This window comes from Ictidomys tridecemlineatus, chromosome 5 (genome assembly GCF_052094955.1).
Source record: "Ictidomys tridecemlineatus isolate mIctTri1 chromosome 5, mIctTri1.hap1, whole genome shotgun sequence".
Classification (NCBI taxonomy): Eukaryota; Metazoa; Chordata; class Mammalia; order Rodentia; family Sciuridae; genus Ictidomys; species Ictidomys tridecemlineatus.
The window spans coordinates 150,971,087-150,991,726 of NC_135481.1; the positions used below are offsets into that span (position 1 = coordinate 150,971,087).

A 20,640-nucleotide genomic window follows, 5' to 3' on the forward strand; every position below is an offset into this window, starting at 1 on the left:
AACAAAGACCTGACACACAAGAAGTAGTCAACCAACATTTGCTAACCAAATGAATGTTAACCAAATAACCAGTGGAATTTTTTTTTAACACAAGTTTGATTTGCCTCAAGAAGATGAAAGAGGAGATTGGTTCCACCATTTGCTGCTGCTGAGCAAATGAGAATCATCAGAATCTCTTTTCTCTGTGGCTTCCGACTTTGCTATTGAGGAGACTGAAAAGACAGAAAAGATGTGGTCAGGCATTGGAAGAGAGTTCCCTGGTACTCAGGTAAGTTCACCTTCTCTGCCTTCATGGGTCATGTCCAGGATTTTGAAAGCACTGTTGTAACCTTAAGGAGTAGCTTTGAGTCTGGGCCAGCAGAGCTTTGAGTTCTGAGGAGGGGTTTCAGGGGCTTCTAGGAGGAAGGTGGCTTATAGAATGAACTGAGCTTGTTGCTCATCTGTTTTACATGTTGAGACTGAGTACTAGGTATCACTTTTAGAAATGGCTCTTCCAACAAAAATAACTTGTAAGTGAAGCTTCTAGAGGAATCTCAAAGAATAAGAGGGATAGACTGGAAAGAGAGACAGGCTGCTTAAGTCATTTCGTTAGTCCTGAGGAAAGTAAGAAGGAAGATATAATTAGAATTTTAAATATCTTGACAGGCTATCATGATGGACTGAATCTAGCAAGCTTAAATACAACATCACTATCTGATCCAAGAACAGCTAACTCCAGGATGAAAGACATGTGGATTAGTAGGTGGTATACACGAGAAAATTCTTTGGATTTTCTGCAGATAAAACTTAAATTGTGTGAAAAGATGGTATGTTTCTATATTTCCCAAAGTGTAGAGACAGCACAAGGCAAGTGAAAGTCCTCAGGGCTGCAGGTGAGATTGCACCTAACACAGAGTGTTAAATTGTGAATGCCATACTTTAAAAAGAATGTGAGATGGCATAAACCACATCCACAGAGAGGAATTACTCCTTTACAACCTCAAATATGGGTTGAACAATCACTTGCTAGAGAGATTGTCTATAATATTTTTTTCTTATTTTTTAATGTTCATGGAACCTTTGTGATGTCTCTTATTTCTTTTTTTTTAATATTTCTTTTTTTTTAGTTTTCGGTGGACATAACATCTTTGTATGTGGTGCTGAGGATCGAACCCAGACCGCATGCATGCCAGACGAGCGAGCTACCACTTGAGCCACATCCCCAGCCCTCTTCTTTCATTTCTGATATTACTAATTTGAGTCTTTTCTCTTTTTTTTCTTAATTAGCCTGGATAGAAATTTATTAATTTCACTGATCTTTTAATAAAACTATATTTTTATTTTGTTGATTTCCTCAATTGGTTTTCTATTTTTAATGTTGTTAATTTCTACTCAAATTTTTGTTATTTATTTTCTTCTGCTTGCTTTGCATTTAATTTACTCTTCTTTCAATTTCTTTAGGTGGAAACTTTCTTCTTTTCTGATATGTAAGTGCTAGAAATTTCCCTCAAACCACTGCTTTTTCTGCATCTTGCAAACTTTGATAAGTTGCACTTACATTTTTATTTAATTCAAAATATTTAAAAATTTCTCTTTGGAATTCTTTGACATGTGTACTATTTAAAAGTCTCTTGAGCAAACTTAGGGGAAAAAATCACTTAACTTCTTGGGTCTCATCCCCTCAAACTATAAAATGAAGATATTTAGAGCTGCTTCAGAATTGGGAGAGTGAATCCAGTAATGTTCAAATACATGGGATAAAACTCAGTGTATGACTCAAACATAATCAGTAGATATTATCAATAATTATGAAAGCTAGAATCTCTTATCTTAGTTTTTATAATTACCTGATCTCTTTTATATTAGTTTTTATAATTTGAGATCACAGTTCTATCAGGGCAGGCCTCATGTCCACAAATGGAAATAATTCTTGTCCTGAAAAGTCAGAAGATATTTCTTCATGTTCCCCAAACCTCAGAGAGGGTGACTAAAAAGTTTGTAGATTTTGTCTTTAAAGTGTCCAGCAGTCATGATGTTTCCAGACCTCTCTCTTTTTTGCTCAGACCAAGTGTAACTTTTTTCCTTCAATAATTGTTAACCCAATTTTTTATGATTCAATATAAATACACAAAAATCTTTATTATTTGTATTTACCAAACATTTCTCTCTCTTTGTTGTTATGTTTAAAATCGTGTTTTGACAAAGGGCTTTATTGGGGCACCTTTCATTTTATTTTTATTTATTTACCAGTGACAAATGACATACATATGGCATACATGTGATGTTTTCGTAGATGTACACACTGTAGAATGCTTAGATCAAGCTAATTAACGTACCTCTTACTTCACATACTTATTACACTTTAGTGATGAAAAATTTTAAATCTACTCTCTCAGCAATTTTCAAATATACTATATATTATTATTAATTATAGACACTATGCTGTGCAATAGATCTCCAGAACTGATTTCTCCATCTAACTGAAACTGTATACTGTTTGGCCAGGATCTCCCTATCCCTCACACTCTCACCCCTAGTAACTACCATTATACTCTCAGTAAGCTTTTATTTTTGCATTAAATAATAGAAGATAGGAAACGAAGAAATTTGACTAGTAAAGTGCAACAAATTAGTCCAGGATTGGTTTGTTGTGTTGGAATTCTTAAGTCCTTCCTACCACAAACTCTCTTTTTATATTAAGAGTACACATCATTCCTAGGTGGGGAATTCCATTTCAATCCCCTCAGGGATGAGAAAAGCCCTGTTAGCAAAATAGGCTCCCCTACTAACTCAGCAATCCCATCCCCCATTCTGAAACATGAATAGGTAACCAAGGGTCAAGTGATATCTGAAGCCAACAGCAGTGCAATAGACTTCAAGAGCATCCAGGGCAGCTGGGTTTGAAATCATAGGATTTGAAAGATTCTCTAAGAAGAAATGAACAGTAATGATGAAGACAATAGAAAAATCTTAATGATGTGAAGGCAAATTAAGAAGATAAAAAGAGAATTAATTAGAAATGCAAAGAAAAACCAGAACTGCCTTTCCTTATCTTTGAGTTCAAGTTTACTGTGAAGTTCAGTAGTGAACAATCTTTCAGCAATCAGGACAATGTAAAATCTGTTGGTTTCTCCATTTTTAGAGGCCAAGTATGAAAGCTCCATGAGCAAGATATTGACAGAACTTTTAATAATAATTAAAGAATGGTTTGTAAACATCATTGGCCACATAAATAGCAAGGCTGATTGCATTAGGAAGGCTGATGGTATAAGGAGAAATAAAAAGTTGATTTCCTCATTTTACAAAATGAGAGTCTGAAACTGATGAAACAAGTGGAGGGTGTCATGTATTCTTTACCTTTATAAACGTGACCAGTGAAACAATTAAACAGGTAGCTGTCAAATCCAGGAGGAGCAGGGAGAGGTGGAAGAAGTGCAAGAGAGTTTCGTCTTTCTATTTCCAAATGAAGAATTGGCGGATATGTCTACATGTGTAATTAATCAAGAAACAATGATAAAACATATTTTGTCGATGTACACAAGCAACTGCCAGGAAACAGTAGAGACAGTTAAATTATTTGGGAGGTGGGACAGGGAACCTTCTGCTTGTGATTGTATGCTCATTTTCATTATTTGATTTTAAAACCATATTTATATATTAACTGAAAAATAGAAAGTGAAGAATACCAAGTCTTTTTTTTTTCAGAGAGAGTGAGAGAGAGAGAATTTTAATATTTATTTTTTAGTTTTCGGCGGACACAACATCTTTGTTTGTATGTGGTGCTGAGGATCGAACCCAGGCCGCATGCATGCCAGGCGAGCGCGCTACCGCTTGAGCCACATCCCCAGCCCAGAATACCAAGTCTTATTAAAGTAGCATTAGAAAGATGGCTAGAAAACATTTAAGACTAATAATATTGAGTGGGGAAAAAAGTTATAAAACAAACACAGTATTGTGGATTTTCTAGTTCTATGGTGGGGGCATAAACAATTGCTTGACTGAGTTTTAGATACTTTCTTCAGATTACTTGTTGCCTTTGTCTCGAGAGGATCAGATGCAGGCAGTCAAGTTAGGTCAGGCAGGTTCATTTTTCTAGAGTTAATCACCAAGTGCTCCGACTGATCCCTGGTTAGCTCTTTCTATAATTTGGAAAACATAGTTCTTCCTCTGTCTCTGTAGATGGCCTGGAAAGCTGCTTTTAAAAATAATAAAGTGGGGCTGGGGATGTGGTTCAAGCGGTAGCGCGCTCGCCTGGCATGCACGGGGTGCTGGGTTCGATCCTCAGCACCACATAAAAATAAAATAAAGATGTTATGTCCACTGAAAAAAACTAAAAAGTAAATATTAAAAAATTCTCTCTCTCTCTCAAAAATAATAATAATAAAGCAAAGATACTGGATGGGGGGACATTCCTCCTAAACAGAAAGTCTCAAGACATTCTTGAGTATCAAGCCCTTCCTTTGCAATTCATTCTGGAATCTTCTAGGTTCTCTGCCACAGCATTCTGTCTCATAGCCATTCATGAAATAATTCATTTTGCTTTGAATTCCTTTACCAAGAGTTGAGAAACCAAAATATTAGAAAGAGATTAAAGTGTTTAAGGTATCATACCATTTTTCTTAATTTAGGTAATTCAATAAGCAACATGCACAAACACCCCTTTTCCCAACACCTTATTTAATAGACTTATTCATAAATTGTTCATACCAGTTTGATAAAAAGTTGTCATAAAAAGTGAAGTGCATTTGAACAGAAAAATTCTAGGCATGTTTTGAGAAATATGATTTTTAAAAAGCCTGACATGAATCCTCTAAATACCCTACCCTCATGTGTAAGGAGGAGAGTCCTTTCCAAACCAAAATTCACTCTGAAACCAAATCTGAAGAACAGATCAAAGAAGCTGCTTTGACTAAAGAAATAAGAGGCCCAGAACTACTTATCACACATGGCCATTATTTACACACATACACACACACATCCCACCCATATGTATACGTACACAAAATTAATATATATGTATGTTTATATGTATGCATTTATTTATTTAAAATCAGCTTTTTTTTAGTTGTAGATGAACAAATACCTTTATTTTATTTGTTTATTTTTATGTAGTGCTGGGGATTGATCCCAGTGCCTTACATATGCTAGGCAAGTGCTCTACTACTGATCTACAACCCCAGCCCCTGTATGCATTTATATACATATATACATATATTCATATATATGTATCTCCACTTTTAACACTCACAGCCACACACAAAATATCCCCCAACCATGTACACCCCCCCATACACAGCTTGTCCCATATCACATTACACACACTTATTGTACTTTCCAACTACCCCATACTCTGTCTCTCCTCACTATACAACTCCACAATCATAAACAAACAAAATATCCCCCAACCTCACACACACTATACCACCCATGGCCCATACATTATTCACTAATTCATCATAATATCACATAGACACCCCCTTATGCACATGACATATCCACAACTTACCTCACACACAGACATTCCTTCACATATTACACATCATCCATGCTAAACCCCCACCCACATACTTTACACACGCATACACAGACATCACACACTAAACTGCATATGCATCACGCCACCTCCACACATCCCACACATATGTGGCATACAATAATTAAACCACACCACAAACACTAAAAATGCTACACAGAAAGACCACATACACAACTCACACACATAGTTCTCTAGGCCTCCAGGGTTTCATGAAACATAATTGAAAAATCAATGCCATGGTTGGAAGTATTGTATTTAATTTTAATGAGCTATTCTCTCTTCCTTTTTTCATTTTTAAAACGGTAAAGACCCACTTTGACCAACAATGATAAAAGATTTTTTGGTTAGTTTCCCCAAAGAATATCAGTTTGAATCTGAAATTAGTGCTCATAGCTCTTAATTCATTTTTGTTCTTTGAAGTTAAATACCACCTAATAATCTTAGTGATCATCCATCAGATCATTAGAAACCCCAGATTATTTCCTGAGATCCATGTCACAAAGGGGAATATACTAATATAATCTTTACAAAGTCACAATAAATGATATGGATTGAAAACACTTAGTTTCACCGGCCAATGGGGCCCAAAGACAAAGATCTGACTTCGTGCTATGTCAACACGGTTCCAAGCCAGTGCCAAGCTCAGCTGATCTGGAGCCGATGCATTGGTTCCTGGAAAGGCAAGAAGTAAGAGTGATTTTTCACTCCATGCCTGGCATCACCTGGGTTAGGCAGGTGCTGGGCAGTGAGCAGATGCTCCCTTTGGAACTAACTGCTGCCTTTGTTTTCACTCCTGATTACTACTAAGGCTCAGGCTAAGCACTCCACATTCTCCAAGAGCTTCCTGAGAAGAAGGTGGAGCCAATCTCTTCCCAATGCCAGCTCTGCATCATCTCCATGGGAGGAACAGAGGAGGAATCTAGTAACTCAAGAGATCATCTGCAAAAGGGCAGGGACTTTGGGATTGCCCAGATATCTGCCAGGCAAGGCCAAGGGGCAACACCCCCTTCAAGAGTACCGAGTCCTTTGGCCCACATGAAGACCAGTGTGGCACTGTCAGGCAGCCAGCCCACAGTGACCTCCTTCTCACGGCCCCAGTCTGGCTGAGAGGCAGGGAAGAAGTATGCATCCCAGAGTAGAAGCTGTCTCACAAGTGCCTGTTCCAAGCCTGTCATTATAGGCAGAATAGGGAAATTGAAAAGAGCCCTGCAGAATGCAGTGATGCAAAGGAACCCCAGTTCATGTTTACACTGTGAATAGAAGCCCTCAATGGACCAGTTACAAATGGAAATGGTTTTGACTTCAGCCCACCATGGTCCATGGGCACCTACAGACCCCTGCTCTTCAGAAACCCATTTGGAGTCTTATTCTAGTGTGGTTTTGTGCTGAGATTACTCCAGGCAGCATAGCTGGCTCAGAGTTCTGAAACCAACAGACACAATCCCCAGGTAGAGAAGACAGAGATGGCCCCAGGCCAGCCTGTCATTGAAAGGACAGGAATCACCGTTTCCTGAGAGCTCACCTTTGAGCAGCGCAGTTAAAATTGCCATCTCCACGTCCTGCTGACCCTCGGAACCCATTCTAAACACAGTGACCTGAAAATACGTGCATTGTGAAGAAAGTTAAAGTCAGAGAGAGAGTTGAAAACAAGAGTCAGGGTAGAGGTGCTTTAAAAAAAAAAAACAACCACAGAGACTGATGTGTGATGAGATGATTCAGAGAACTGAACAATTTCAAACCAAGTCTTTTTGATTTCCATCTTCGCTCTTACTGACTGTGAATGCTTGCCTGGATTCTGATTTTATCATTTATGTGATCTGCTCCAACCCTGGAGAAGGGGAAGCCCATTCAGGGTTTACATTCCAATATCCAAATAGCCACCTGAGATGATAAAAGCATATCTAATCTAATAGGACATATTTATAGGAAATTTTTAAATTAAAAAAATTTGAAGATGCCTTCTTATTTGCACAAGGAGTCCTCATTTCCTATGAACACAGGAAGTAAGAAGTGGGAAACAATTATGACATTTGGAAAGTGAAATGATTTCAACTTTGTAAGCACATCTAAGGGTGTTATATGCTGTTCTCTCCCAAGTCTTTAAATCTGATTCATATTTTGAAACACTAAGCTGTGTGATGCAACCTCCTATTTGCTAACGTCTGAAAGCACCTGGGACCCGCCGCTGTGTGAGCTTGTTCTGCTTCCATCACGTGGACACAAACCATCAATTTAGTGTGGATTTGTAAACTGCCTCTTGGAAAAGGCTGAACTAAAATATGAACAACTCCATCAAGCACACATGGGCAGAATTAGAAAAGGAAACATAATTCTCTCTGTGGAGATTGTTTGGAAATAAATTCAAGACACTTACGAGTTCTTTCTTCTTCATGCACTCCATTATAATTGCAAACAGCTGATGTGATTGTGTCTTACTGTAATTAAATGTTTTCTGAATGGTAACTAGAAGCTGATCCCTGAGGGACTCATTTATTATCCTGTTCAAAGGAAATGCAAAAGAGAACAAAACAAAGCAAGTTCAACTCATTTTTTAATCAATCAGACATCTCTATATTCATCTGTTATTTTTTATTTGAAACTATTGGAGGAGGGTATCTCTGCACAGAAGACAAAAAAAAAAAAAAAAAAGTCACCGTGGTCAAAAAATGCATTCACACTTGTCTCAAATTCCAGCCTTGTTGTAAACCTTATAAGGAAAATGAAGTTGGAAAGGAGAGTGTTCTGCCAGAGAGAGAATTCCGTCAGAAACAAGATGCTCCTGACAGCTCCCTCACATGCTGACCTTGGGAATGGGAGAGGAGATCTAGCAAATCTTCCTCAGTTAAGCATTTTTGGAATGTCTAAGCAGATCACTTCAGATGTTCTCTTTGGCCTAACAAGGCATTAAGAACCCACCCTTCATCACACATCAGAAATCCTACCCTCCTTCTTCACAGTACTTGTGTGCAAAGGACAAAATATCCGAGGCTCGTCCACTGCCATCACAGACCACCACGGGGACTGGAGGGTCTTCTCGGAGGTATTCCAAGACAATGGAAACCACGTTAGGGCCCCCTTCCACCACGAGGCCCACGACCGGCACACCCTGCCCCAGTCCTGCAACACAAACCACATTCACTGTTCGGACCGATGTTTAGCACCTTTAAACAGTCTCATTTTAATTCCTGAAACATGGTGAAGAGTACAAATTTTTCAACTTGACAGATGCTCCAGGTGGCTTTAGTATTTACCCTGAGGTGGAAAGGAATTCAGGCACATCATGATTGTTTTCATTTTTGCATTCAAACCTTGTATTATGTTCTCACTGGAAAACCCAGAAACTCAAAAATCTGAAACTTTCTGACTCCCCTGTGGTTGAACTCCATGTATAACTCACCTGGCATACAGGTGAGCCCTGAGAAGCACTAGACTATGCTCTGCCCTCTCTGTCCTGCCCTAGGGGTCTGAAATTCCCACCTGACTGGCTTTCCCTTAAAGAATGAAGCAGTGAAAGGGGGTCTAGGCCCAGGAGAGCTCACTTCAGTCCCTGGTCTTTCCCAAAGTAGTCTTAAATAAAAAAATAAAAAATTGAGGATATTGCTCAGTGGTTAAACACCCCTGGGTTCAATCCCCAGTACAAACCAAAACTAAAACCAAAACCAAAACAAAACAAAAACACCCTTTGGGCAATTACCAAACCACCGTGAGACTTAGATGACCATTTGTAAAAGGTGAATAATTACTAAGACCCCCTTCTCTCTTGAAGGAGCAAGAGATCTAAAATGGAAGAAAATCTTTGGCTATCAAAGTATATTGCAAACTTTAAGTAGCATGTAAATATGGTAGGTTGCTGTTATTTTTTCTGCCTTCAGTGCCTACAATAAGGTAGTCCAGGCTGAGCAACCCTAATCTGAAAATCTGAAAGCCCATAAGGAGAATGTTTCAACTTTCAGATTTTGGAATTTTGGATGAGGTATGCTCACCTAGTCTCTGCAAGTATTCCCAAATCTGAAAACTCTGAAATCTGAAACAATTCAGGTCCAGAGAATTTCAGATTAGGGATAATCATCCCATAAATGATCTTAGAAACAAACCCACTGACTACAATTAGCCCATCGATTAAAGGATTATTCCCTGAGTATTCCTTCTCCCTTAAAAAAAAATCAGATAATACGGTTCTCTAAGAACACAATAGTTGCATGCTAATAACTTGTAAAACCAGCAGAATGGGCTCTAGGAAGCAGGAAGTGACAGGGGATTCTAGGAAGCTGGAATTCTGAGTGAGTGGATAGTGACAAATATGCCTTCTCCACAATGTTCAAAGAACTGACCAGGACTGATTATACAGTTGTCCCTCAGTGGTTCCTGGACTTGCTCCTTGTGAATACCAAAATCTGAGGCTACTCAAGTCCTTTGTATAAGATGTTGTACTATCGTATCAAAACTACACAAATCTCCCATACACTTTAAATCATTGTTAGTTGACTTACAATACCTAATACAATGCAAATACTATGTAAATAATTATTATCCTGTAATGGTTAGGGAATAATGATAAGGGGAGAAAAAAGGCTGTACATGTGCAGTAAAGATGCAGTTTTTACTCCTGAATATTTCCCATCTGCAGTTGTTCAAATCCCTGGAGGCAGGGCCCAGGGATATGCAGGGCTGGCTGTACTCTGAGACTATTTCACCAGATGTCTGTTAATGATGGGAATTAATTGATTAACATTAGCAAACAACAACTAAGAAAAGTATCCTTGGTGCCACAGTTCTCAAGAGCTTCACATAAAATCTTCTAGCACAGGTTTTGAGAAGATATGAGAGTTTCAAGTAGGTGAAGTCAGAGTTTGTGGTTTGCTTTCACAATGCATTTCTATGTCAGGGATGCTTAAATAGTTTGAGATATTTTTCTGTCTTGTACAGGAATAATTACAGTTAGGTTCATTTTTAGCAAATAAGCAATGAAAGTCTGTTTTATACCAAGTCCTAAAAAAGAGATACTGGAAAATGGATTGAGATGGCATAAACTCTGCCCTTGAGATTTCCAACCCAAGCTAGGATTGGGGCTTTAAAGCTTCAGTAATATGGTGGCCAAATCACCTTCTTTTCTAGAAAAATAATAGAACTGTTTCTTCTTGGCTTAGGCTGGACTTCCTGAAGCTGCATGCTGTGGGAGGTGACGACTGAGCACCCCTTTGCTGTCCCTGCCCCACTCAAAGCCCTAGGCAAAGGATGACAAAGGGAAGCCCACAAGTCACATGATCAAGTGAAGTTGGGCAACGTGAAAACTTTCAGGTCCAGAAAAATTTAAAATATTAAGAGCAAAAACCAGTTCAACCAATTTATCCATCAAGATCTGTTGCTCAGAAACCTACAAGTTATTGTAGTAGGTCATCCCCATTCTAACCACTTAAGCAGTATCACAATCCTTTAAATTATGTTCTACAACGACCATTTAACAGGCCTAGATTGCCTTGCACAAAAACCTCACCAGTTATGGTAAAAACAAAATATTCTTTAGGATCCTTTAGCAATTGTTTGACAGTAAGGATTGTTGGGAAGAGGGGCATGTCCAAAAAGAGTACACCAGTTATTTTAATTCTAACCAGTTCTTATTGTTTCATCTGGTTGGATTCATATTTTTTATCTCTAGTGTGAGCTCCGATGTCTCCCAGCAGTGGCTATTCCTCCTCGGGATGTGCACCTGAACCAGCAAGGATGATGAAGCAAATGGCCCCTGCAGCCCTCTCTAATAGGTCTTCCCTTCTGGTCATCTTAGTCTGGGTGAGATACTCAGAGTTATAGAGATATTTAATAACGTTTAACACTTATTATTTGATGTAAGAAATCATACTAGATCTTTGAGTGAGAATTGCTTTTTTCCTGTTAAAGCATTTAAAAAATAATGACAGTAATTACAGGGAAAAAGAACCACAGGGCAACATGATGAGTGCTGCCATCACCATGACAACAACAGCAAGGTTGTTTCTTGCACCAACATGTGAACTTGAAGCAAAACATCACATGGAGCTCAGTGAATTCATGTTGGCAGGTGGCTAAGACATAAGGTCTAAATAAGTCATTTTCTATTGATCTAGCAAGAATCAAGGTTAAAGCTTTCAATAGCCTTGGGCAATTTCCTTCTCGGCTTGGTTTTCATGATCGTGGTGTCAGTCCAGTGGTGGTACTGTGGTCTTGGCTAGAACTTACTTGTGTTAATCTTCTGCAGAGAGATGTGCTTTTCCAGCTGCCTCCGCAGCTTCACCTCAGCACCATATTTGCCCAGGGTGCCATTATCAGCCAGGATGAAGTGAGTGTGAGAGTTGTTGAGCACAGAGAGCTTACTCAGAGGGTTGGACATGGTCTGGTACACTCTTGTTACCTGACAAAATGCACAACATGAATCAGAGCTGCAGAACTTTAATATTAAGACTAATGGGGAAACAAATGGAATACACGTGCTTGTAATGACTACACTTAAACCCATTCTCACTTCTATATCCTACTTATTAAAGGTTTTTTTTCCAATTGCTCTATTAAGACAGCAAAAACAATTGTATACCTAGCTATTTATTACAGAAAAATGAAAATTCATATTAACACAAAATCCTGAACACAAATGTATTTGGAAGCTTCATTCATAATTGACTCACTGCAATGACCCAGATGTCTTTCAACAGATAAATAGCCAAACCATCTGTGATAAGTCCATACCTTAAACTAGCACTCAGCAATAACAAGGAAGGAACTATTTTTTTAGATATTTTTAGTTATAGATGGACCCAATACTTTTATTTTATTTATTTATATGTGGTGCTGAGGATTGAACCCAGTGCCTCACACATGCCAGGCAAGAGCTCTACAACTGAGCCACACCCAGCCAAGGAAGGAACTATTGATACATATGACAATCTGGAGGGATGTTATGCAGAGTGGAAAAAAATTTTTTCCAAAGGTTTTATACTGTACGATCCCATTTATGTAATATTCTTGAACTGATAAAATTACAGAGATGTGTGGTACATTAGTGGTTGCCAGGAGATAAGGAGGAAGTGGAGGTGGGAAGGAATTAGATATAGATATTAAAGGGCAACAGAAGGGATCCTTGTGTTGATGGAAATGTTCTGTACCTTAACTGTATGTCACTGTCCTGACTGTGATGTGGTGCTATTGCTTTGCAAGATGCAAAACCTGGAGGAATGGGCAAAAGGTGGATGGGAGCTTTCTTTTTTGTTTCCTACAACTGCATGTGAATCTATAATTATCGAAAAATACAGACTTCAGTTTTTAAAAATTGTCAATGTCTTCAGAGAACACACTTACATCTTTTCCAACCAGGTCTTCCTTATTCTCCACCATGCCCCATGGAGCAATTCCTATAGCACAGACCCGGCCTCTGGACTTGGAGGAATGATCTTTCAAGGCATCCCCCACATGGCTGATGACACCTATGAGCAGGGATGAGTCACATTTTAGTCACTTCTAGTTCCCCTCACATCACACCACCCGTCATGAACTTCAGAGACAACCTCTATGAACTCCTACATTCCCTATGGAACAGGGATGAATGAGACATAGTTCTCTTTATCAGAGCTTATACTAACTGCTAGTCCTGCTTTCTGTCCTTGAAAAGGGAAAACAAAAACAAACCAAAGCAAATTGGTCAGTGACTTACTGTACATGTTTCTAAAACCTAAAGATAAATGTCATTGGGGTCTTTTTTTGTCAGTCCTTGACTGTATTCAGCTAAAGGTGAGAACCAGACCACCTGGCATGTTTCTTAACCTTTCTATGCCTCAGTTTACTGTACTGTGAACTGGAGAAAGGATTTTTGAACAGTCTAATTGAAGATGATGCTCACCCAGGGCTCAGTTCAAGGAAATGTGCATAGTAGGTGACCCAGAGATATTACTATTGTTACTATTACTATTGTGTAGTTTGGATCTTGAATGTCCCCCAAAGACCCATGCGTTGAAGGCTTGGTCCTTGACTTGGCGCTGTTGGAAAGTGGTGGGAACTTAAAGAGGTGGGGCCTAGTGTACAGTCTTTAGGCCACTGGGGATGTGCCCTTAAGGGGATTGCAGGACTCCAGTCTCTTCTTCTCTTTTTTGTTGCTGGTCTTGATGTTTTCGTATTCCCACCATGAATTGAACCTATACGCTATCACTGGATCAAAACAATGCAGCCAACTAACTGTGGACTAAAACATCTAAAACTGTAAACCAAAATAAACTTTTTCTCTTTTTTAGTTGATTGTTTCAGGCATAGTGATGGAAAGCTAACATAATTATGACATTTGCTGTTTAAACAAAATGAATAATACCAATTTTTTTTTTAAATCTATGGAATAAAGACTTCACTTTTGTCACAATTAACATCAAGATGCAACATATTTTGTCTTCTGACTATTATTACTAGGAAGCTTTTGGGGGTCCACAGTGAGTTCTGGGTATGTACATTTACAGTGAAGGAAGGGCCTGCTCTTACCAGTGCTGACGCCCCCTGTGAAGATCCAGGCCCCTGTGGTCACGGCGGCCTTGATCAGACCTTTCCCAAACACCTGCTTCAGCTTGGGCTGCATCTCAAAGTTCTGGAGACCACCATGCACGGATATTAAGAGCTTGGGGAGTTCCAGCTGCCAGTCTTTCACCATGAGATGAAGCAGGGAATCTGGCTTGGTGTCATAGGATACACGGATATACTGTAAAAGAGTGTGTGATGCTCAGCACCTGTTCTTGGTTTTGCTTCTCGTGTCAGAGGGGGTGCAGGGTTATTGCTCATGTCCAAGTAGGAGTTGTCTGTCTTGTCTCTCTCTCTGTCTGTGTCCCAGAGACCCCTGTGTGGGTCTGTAGCTGAGTGACTAAAGGCAACTTTGGGACGAGTTGTCAGGGTTAATGAATAAAAATACAGGATACTCAATACAGTGGTCCAAATATTTGTCTTTCCCCAACATGCATATATTGAAACTTTATCCTCAATGAAAATATTAATAGATTAACTTACAAGAGGTGACTAACCCACCTCCTAAAGGCTAATGAATAATGCCCTGAGGTCCAAGGGAGTTTGTTTACTCCTTCTTTCTTGTGAGTATCTATGAAGCAGAGGGTGAGACTTTACTAGACACTAAATCCGCTGACACCTTCATCTTGGACTTCTTAGCTTCTAGAACTGTGAGCAATAAATTTCTGTTGTTTATAAATTACCCAGTCTAAAATATTTAGTTATAGCAACTGAACAGACTAATTCACTCAGTCAAATTTGAACTTTAGATGAATAATGAAAAATATTTTAATACAATATTTCTACTAAATGCAATACAGCATGCAATATTTAGGACATACTTGTATTAAAAAATAATATGTTGCTTTTCTGAAATTTAAACTGAGTATCCTTTATTTTATCTGGCAACAATAACCTTGGAAGAATTAATTCCAAAGCTAGCTTAGCTAGAACAATGATCCAAGAAGTTGGACAAGGATATTATTGAATGAGAGGGAAAGGAGACCGTGGTCCTACATCTGAATATAACCACCTCCTCAAGGTGAAGGAGTTAATTATCAGAGACCTTAGTCTTTATAAGCTGCTTCTTCATGTCTTGCTAATATGTAGAGTGTCCCTATTCCAGAAGACCCTGTATTGTGGTATTTGGAATACATCTGAATTTTATTTGAGTGATGATTTCAGACTAGTGAAATAAAATGAAATTTCAAAAATGGTCTGACTGGGCACATGGAGTATTATTCCAAATTGACTGAAAGAACACACGCCTGGAATCTTTGAGAAACTGCATGTTTTGTACAATGATGTCCAGTCTCCAAGTCTTACTGCTAAAAATCCATGGGCACAGATATATTCCTTGGCTTTGTAGTGAAATATCTAGGAGGAACTGGACCACACAACCCATGAAGGTATCTGTAGCTGGGAGTTGGGGGACAGGCCCCTGATGAAAGCTGTGGTTCCCATGGCATCATGTCCGAATGCTCCCTCTTACCATGGCTTTATTGAAGTATCCACCACCCTGAAATTCAAGAATCCCATAGGAATCTGTTGGGTAGCTCTGGGTGTGTTTGCTGACAGACCATTTTTCTGGCTGAGTCTCCGCCTGTTTGTTCTCCTCTTCATTTTTGCTGGGTGTTGCACTAGGCAGAGGGGGGATATGCTGGTTGATTAGTTGACCACAGCAACACCTGGAAAAAAAAAAAAGCAAAGAAAGGTCTTTTACTTGTTAGCATTTCTGGCTTTTTTTTTTTTTTCCAGTACCGGTGATTAACCCCGGAGCACTCTATTTTTTATTTTGAGACAGGTCTTGCTCAGTGGCCCAGGGATGGTCTTCAACTTGTTATCCTCCCAAGTCACTGGGATTACAGGAGTGTGTCACCACGCTGGGTAAAGCAGTCTTTCAAAAAACATTTTTCTCCTTTCCCTTCTATTAGCAAAAGTAAATTAACCTGAAAATAGGTGAGTTGGGCCCAATCAGAGGTACTTATTCAGATAGATAATCCATGCTTATCTATTCATATACTATTCTATTTATATTGGATGACTACCCTTCCTTGCTGGACATATTTTAAATATTTTTTGAGAGAGGGGGGGGAATTTTTTTAAGTATTTATTTTTTAGTTTTTGGCAGATATAACATCTTTGTGGTGCTGAGGATCGAACATGGGCCGCACGCATGCCAGGCGAGCACGCTACCGCTTGAGCCACATCCCCAGCCCTTTAAATATTTTTGATGTCTTGATGACATTCATATGCGCTAAACATGCTGGACATTAATGAATATTCTGTGATGTAATGCAATCATGCCTTCTGAACATAGGATTGACCTTCCAGAACTTAGTAAAACATTTCTCTACCTGGTAATATTGGAAGTATTCCAATAAGTACCAGAATGTCTTTTCCTGCCCTGAGCAGCTGTGCCATTGGGCAATAACCTACCCTGGCTTCAGGGATCTCATTCTATAGCATCTCTCCATGACTCAGCCAGCCTTGTGTGCTCTCATGGTGTTCTCTCTTCTGGCTTTCTCCGTCCAAGATCCTTATTCTTGTGTAGCTTCCTTTCCTAGCAGCCTAGCTTAGGGTTTCCTTTGTCACTCAGTCACTTTCAGCTGCCACATATTTATGTGAACTAGATCCACCGAAACTTGAAATGTCTGCTTGGAAGAACAGCAGAATTCCAAGCAGTAGCCTGGAGTGATGTCTTGCTGCAGATGGGACCCAGGGGTAAGTGACATGGGAAAGAAGGGAGGGGAGGTCTGCTTCTGGGATGAGGAACTTCCTGAGGGCAGTCATGCACACCAGCAAGTGGGTGGGGGAGCCAGGGACTGGGAGATCTGGGGAGACGTGGGCTTGGGACAAGAGAGGATGTCTTTATTGGACGATATGTGTGAGCAATGTGCACGTGCTCTCTGTACTCATGCTGGCAGCCTTGGAATTTTCTCCCTGTCCTTCTGGATAATTCATTAGTGGCATGAGCCACCATTCCAGGTTTCCTTAGGGAAATGTCTATTCTTTCTATTCTTCCCTTTTTCCTTCCCTCCCTGTCTCTCTTTCCTCCTTTCCCTCACCTTTCTCCTTTCTTCCCTTTCTCCCTCCCCCTCACCTTTCCTCCTTTCCTCCCCACCCCTTCCCAACCTTCCCTTCCTTGTAAACTGTGTGTGTGCATGGGGGACTGGCGATTGAACCCAGGTGCACTCTACCACTGAGGCACTATCTCTTATTTTTTGAAACAGAGCCTCATTAAGTTGCCCAGGTTAACCTTGAACTTGCAATCATCCTGTGTCAGCCTCCTGAATTGCAAGGATTACAGGCTTGTATCACCACTCCCAGCAAAATAAAGCTTTATTGATATATAATTCATATACCACACAATTTGCTCATTTAAAGAGTATGATTTAATGGATTTTAGTATTGACAGATATGTGCAATCACCACCACAATTTTAGAACATTTTCAGCTTGTACATTTTGAAAATCTCCATTCCACTTGAACATCTATCTACTTTTTATCCACAACTACATGTCAACTTCCCTCCCACAGACATCATTAACCACAAATCTACTTTTGGTCTTTGTACATTACATACATCTACCTCTGCAGATTTCTACATATTTCATATAAGTAGAGTCATATAAGATGAAGTTTTTGTGGAGAGAGGGCTTCTTTCATTTAGCATGCTTTCAAGATTCATTCATGTTGAAGCACATGTCAGTACTTATTCCCATTTGTGGTTGAATAATATTCCAATATAGATGGATAAACTTTTTAATCGTACTTTGAGGGACATCTGAGTTGTTTTAACTTTTTGGCTACCATGAATAATGCTACTATGAACATTTATATACAGGTTTTTGTGGGAACACATACTTTTTCTTCTACTGGGAGTGGAAATACTGGATCATATGGTTACATTATGTTTAATCATTTGAAGAGCCACCACGCAGGTTAAAAGGACTGTACCACTGTGTATCTTAACTAGTAGTGTATGAGGCTTCTGATTTCTTCATACCCTCTCTGGAACTGTTGATTATTTGACATTTTTATTCTAGCCATCTTACCAGGTGTGCAGTAGGATTTCATTGTTGTTTTGATTTGCATTTCCCTCATGAATAATGATGTTAAGTATCTCATATCTTTTTTGGTTATCTGAATATCTTCCTTAGAGAAATGTCTATTCAGAGTCTTTGCCATTCAACTTGAACATTCCACTTGAACATTTTCAAGTTCCACTTGAAAAATTTGGGTTATTTACCTATTTTATTATTGAATTGTAAGAATTCTTTGTATTTCCTGGATATAAATCCCTTACGTAAGTGTGCACACACATGTGATATATATACATATATATATATACTTGATATATATCAAAGTTATATATATATATGATATATTCATATATATCAAAGTTTATATATTATATTTTTATGACTATATGTATTTTTATTTATTATATATAAATATATATAATAAATATATATTTATATATAAAAGTTGTTTCCACTATTCTGGGTTCTTTACAATTATGTGTGAACTTTACACTTGGATTGTTAGTTTCTACAAAGAAATTAATTGAGATTCTAACAGGAATTGAGTTAAATCTGTGTATCATTTGGACAGCATTGCCACTTTAACAATGATACATCTTCCAATCTGTTAACATTTTTTGTTTCCACAATTAGTTAAGTCTCTATTAATTTCGTTAAATAATGTTTTGCACTTTTTGTATCAGTATAGTATTGGCCTCATGGAACTTGTTGGAAAATATACCCTTCTCTTTTATTTCTGAAAGAGTTTGTGAAGAATTGATCTTAACTCTTCCTACAATGGTTTTTAAAATTCAGCAGAGAAGTCACCAGAACCTGTGCTTTATTGATTACTAGTCAAATACCAGCAAGGAGTTTTGGTTTTGGTTGTTGTTGTTTATTACTAATCTTCTATCTCTATCTATTATAAGTCTAATCAGATTGTGTATTTCTTCTTGTGTTAGTTTTGGTCTTTTTAGGAATTTGTGCATTTCATGAAAATTATCCAATTCATTGGTGTACAAATCATAATATTCCTTGTACACATTTTTGTTTATATAAAATTGGTAGTGATGTCTCACCTTTCACTTCTTATTCAAGTCACTTCGGTCTTCCTTCTTGTCATCAATCTAGCTAAAGGTTTGTCAGTTTAGTTGATCCTTTCCAAGAACAGTTTTGGATGGCATCGATTTTCTCTATCAAAAACTCTCTTTTCTCCAGTATGGAGGGCAGAGAATAGAATAGAACAGAATAGAATAGACTATCCTGTTAGAGTCTGTAAACAAGTCAAGATGGCGCCTGGCATTTTGCCAGAGGGAGTGGTTTGTGAAGTAACGCCAGAGAGCCATTAAGTGTGGAGATTCCTTATTGGTTAACTGCTGTATCTAGTTTATGTTAATTAAGATAAGCTGTGTGTAATGTATATATACCCCTCTTGTCCTACAATAAACGGCTCCCACTCCTGCTGTATCAGTGTACACAAGTTGCTTGTCACCCCCCCCACCCCCCGGCTATTTTGCCCAGCCAGCTGGGCTGTGGCACTATCTGTTCTATTCTCTCTTTTTAGTGAAGTCCACTTTAAGCATGATTTTTTTTTGTTTTCTTGCTTTAGTCTTAGTTGGTTTTATTTTCCCAGTCTCTTATGGTAAAAAGTTAGGTTATTTATTTAAAAACTTTCTTCTTCCTTACTGTAGGTATTTACAAGTACAATTTTTTTTCTCTCAGCACTGTTCTAGCTGCATTCCTTAGGTTTTGGCATGTTGTGACATTTTCATTATTTCACTTTTGATTTCTTCTTTGAGCCAATTGGTTATTTAAGAGTATGTGGCTTTAATATGCACATATTTATGAGTTCCCCAACTTTTTCATTCTTATTGGTTTCTTCTTTCCAATTTCATTATGGTTGGAGAACATATTTCGTATTATTTCTACCCTTTTAAATTTATCAAGACTTGTTTTATGAACTAACATATGGTCTATTTTGGAATATAGCTCAGAGCATCTTCCCACATGCACTTGAGAAGAATGTGGATTCTGTTCTTGGGTGGCATGTTCTATAGATGTTTGTTAAGTCTAATTGCTTTATAGTGTTGCTGAAGTCTTTTATTCCTTTGTTGATCTTCCAAGGGTTATGTTATTGAAAAAGGGATTTTTGAAGTCTCTATTATTGTTGAATTGCTTACATCTATCATTATTGCTGTCAATTTTGCTTCACGGATCTTGGTATGCTGTTGTTTTGTTTCATGTATTTTGGAATGTTGTTATTTTGGCACATATATGTCTACAATTGTATATAACTTCCTAGTGGGTTGACCCCTTTTTCATTTAAAAATATTCTTCTTAGTGCATGCCCATAAACTCAGCAGCTCAGGAGGCTGAAACAGGAGGATCACAAGTTCAAAGCCAGCCTCAGAAACTTAGTGAGGTCCTAAGCAACTTAGCCAGATCCTATCTCTAAATAAAACATTTAAGAAGGGATGGAGATGTGGCTCAGTGGTTAAAGGGGTTCAATCACTGGTACCCCCCCCAAAAAAATCCTCTTTATCTCTAGCAACACTTTTTGCCTTAATGTCTATTTTCTCCAAAATCAGTATAATTACT

General features: G+C 38.5%; 1 protein-coding gene across 8 annotated transcripts in view; it reads right to left on the minus strand.

The window, feature by feature from the left end:
- Positions 1–20,640, minus strand: part of Trpm1 (transient receptor potential cation channel subfamily M member 1) — a 131,389-nt gene that overhangs the window by 55,073 nt on the left and 55,676 nt on the right. For 6 of the 8 annotated variants that reach the window (XM_021722837.3, XM_078051302.1, XM_078051301.1 and 3 more), the window contains exons 3-10: positions 15,510–15,705; positions 14,006–14,219; positions 12,842–12,966; positions 11,729–11,900; positions 8,458–8,632; positions 7,890–8,013; positions 7,038–7,110; positions 6,087–6,187 (exon numbers count right to left, since the gene is read on the minus strand). In XM_021722837.3, coding sequence (XP_021578512.1) covers positions 6,087–6,187; positions 7,038–7,110; positions 7,890–8,013; positions 8,458–8,632; positions 11,729–11,900; positions 12,842–12,966; positions 14,006–14,219; positions 15,510–15,705 — 1,180 coding nt within the window. The remainder of the gene's footprint in view (positions 1–6,086; positions 6,188–7,037; positions 7,111–7,889; positions 8,014–8,457; positions 8,633–11,728; positions 11,901–12,841; positions 12,967–14,005; positions 14,220–15,509; positions 15,706–20,640) is intronic. The other 2 variants (XM_078051300.1, XM_078051304.1) reach the window with 2 other exon arrangements.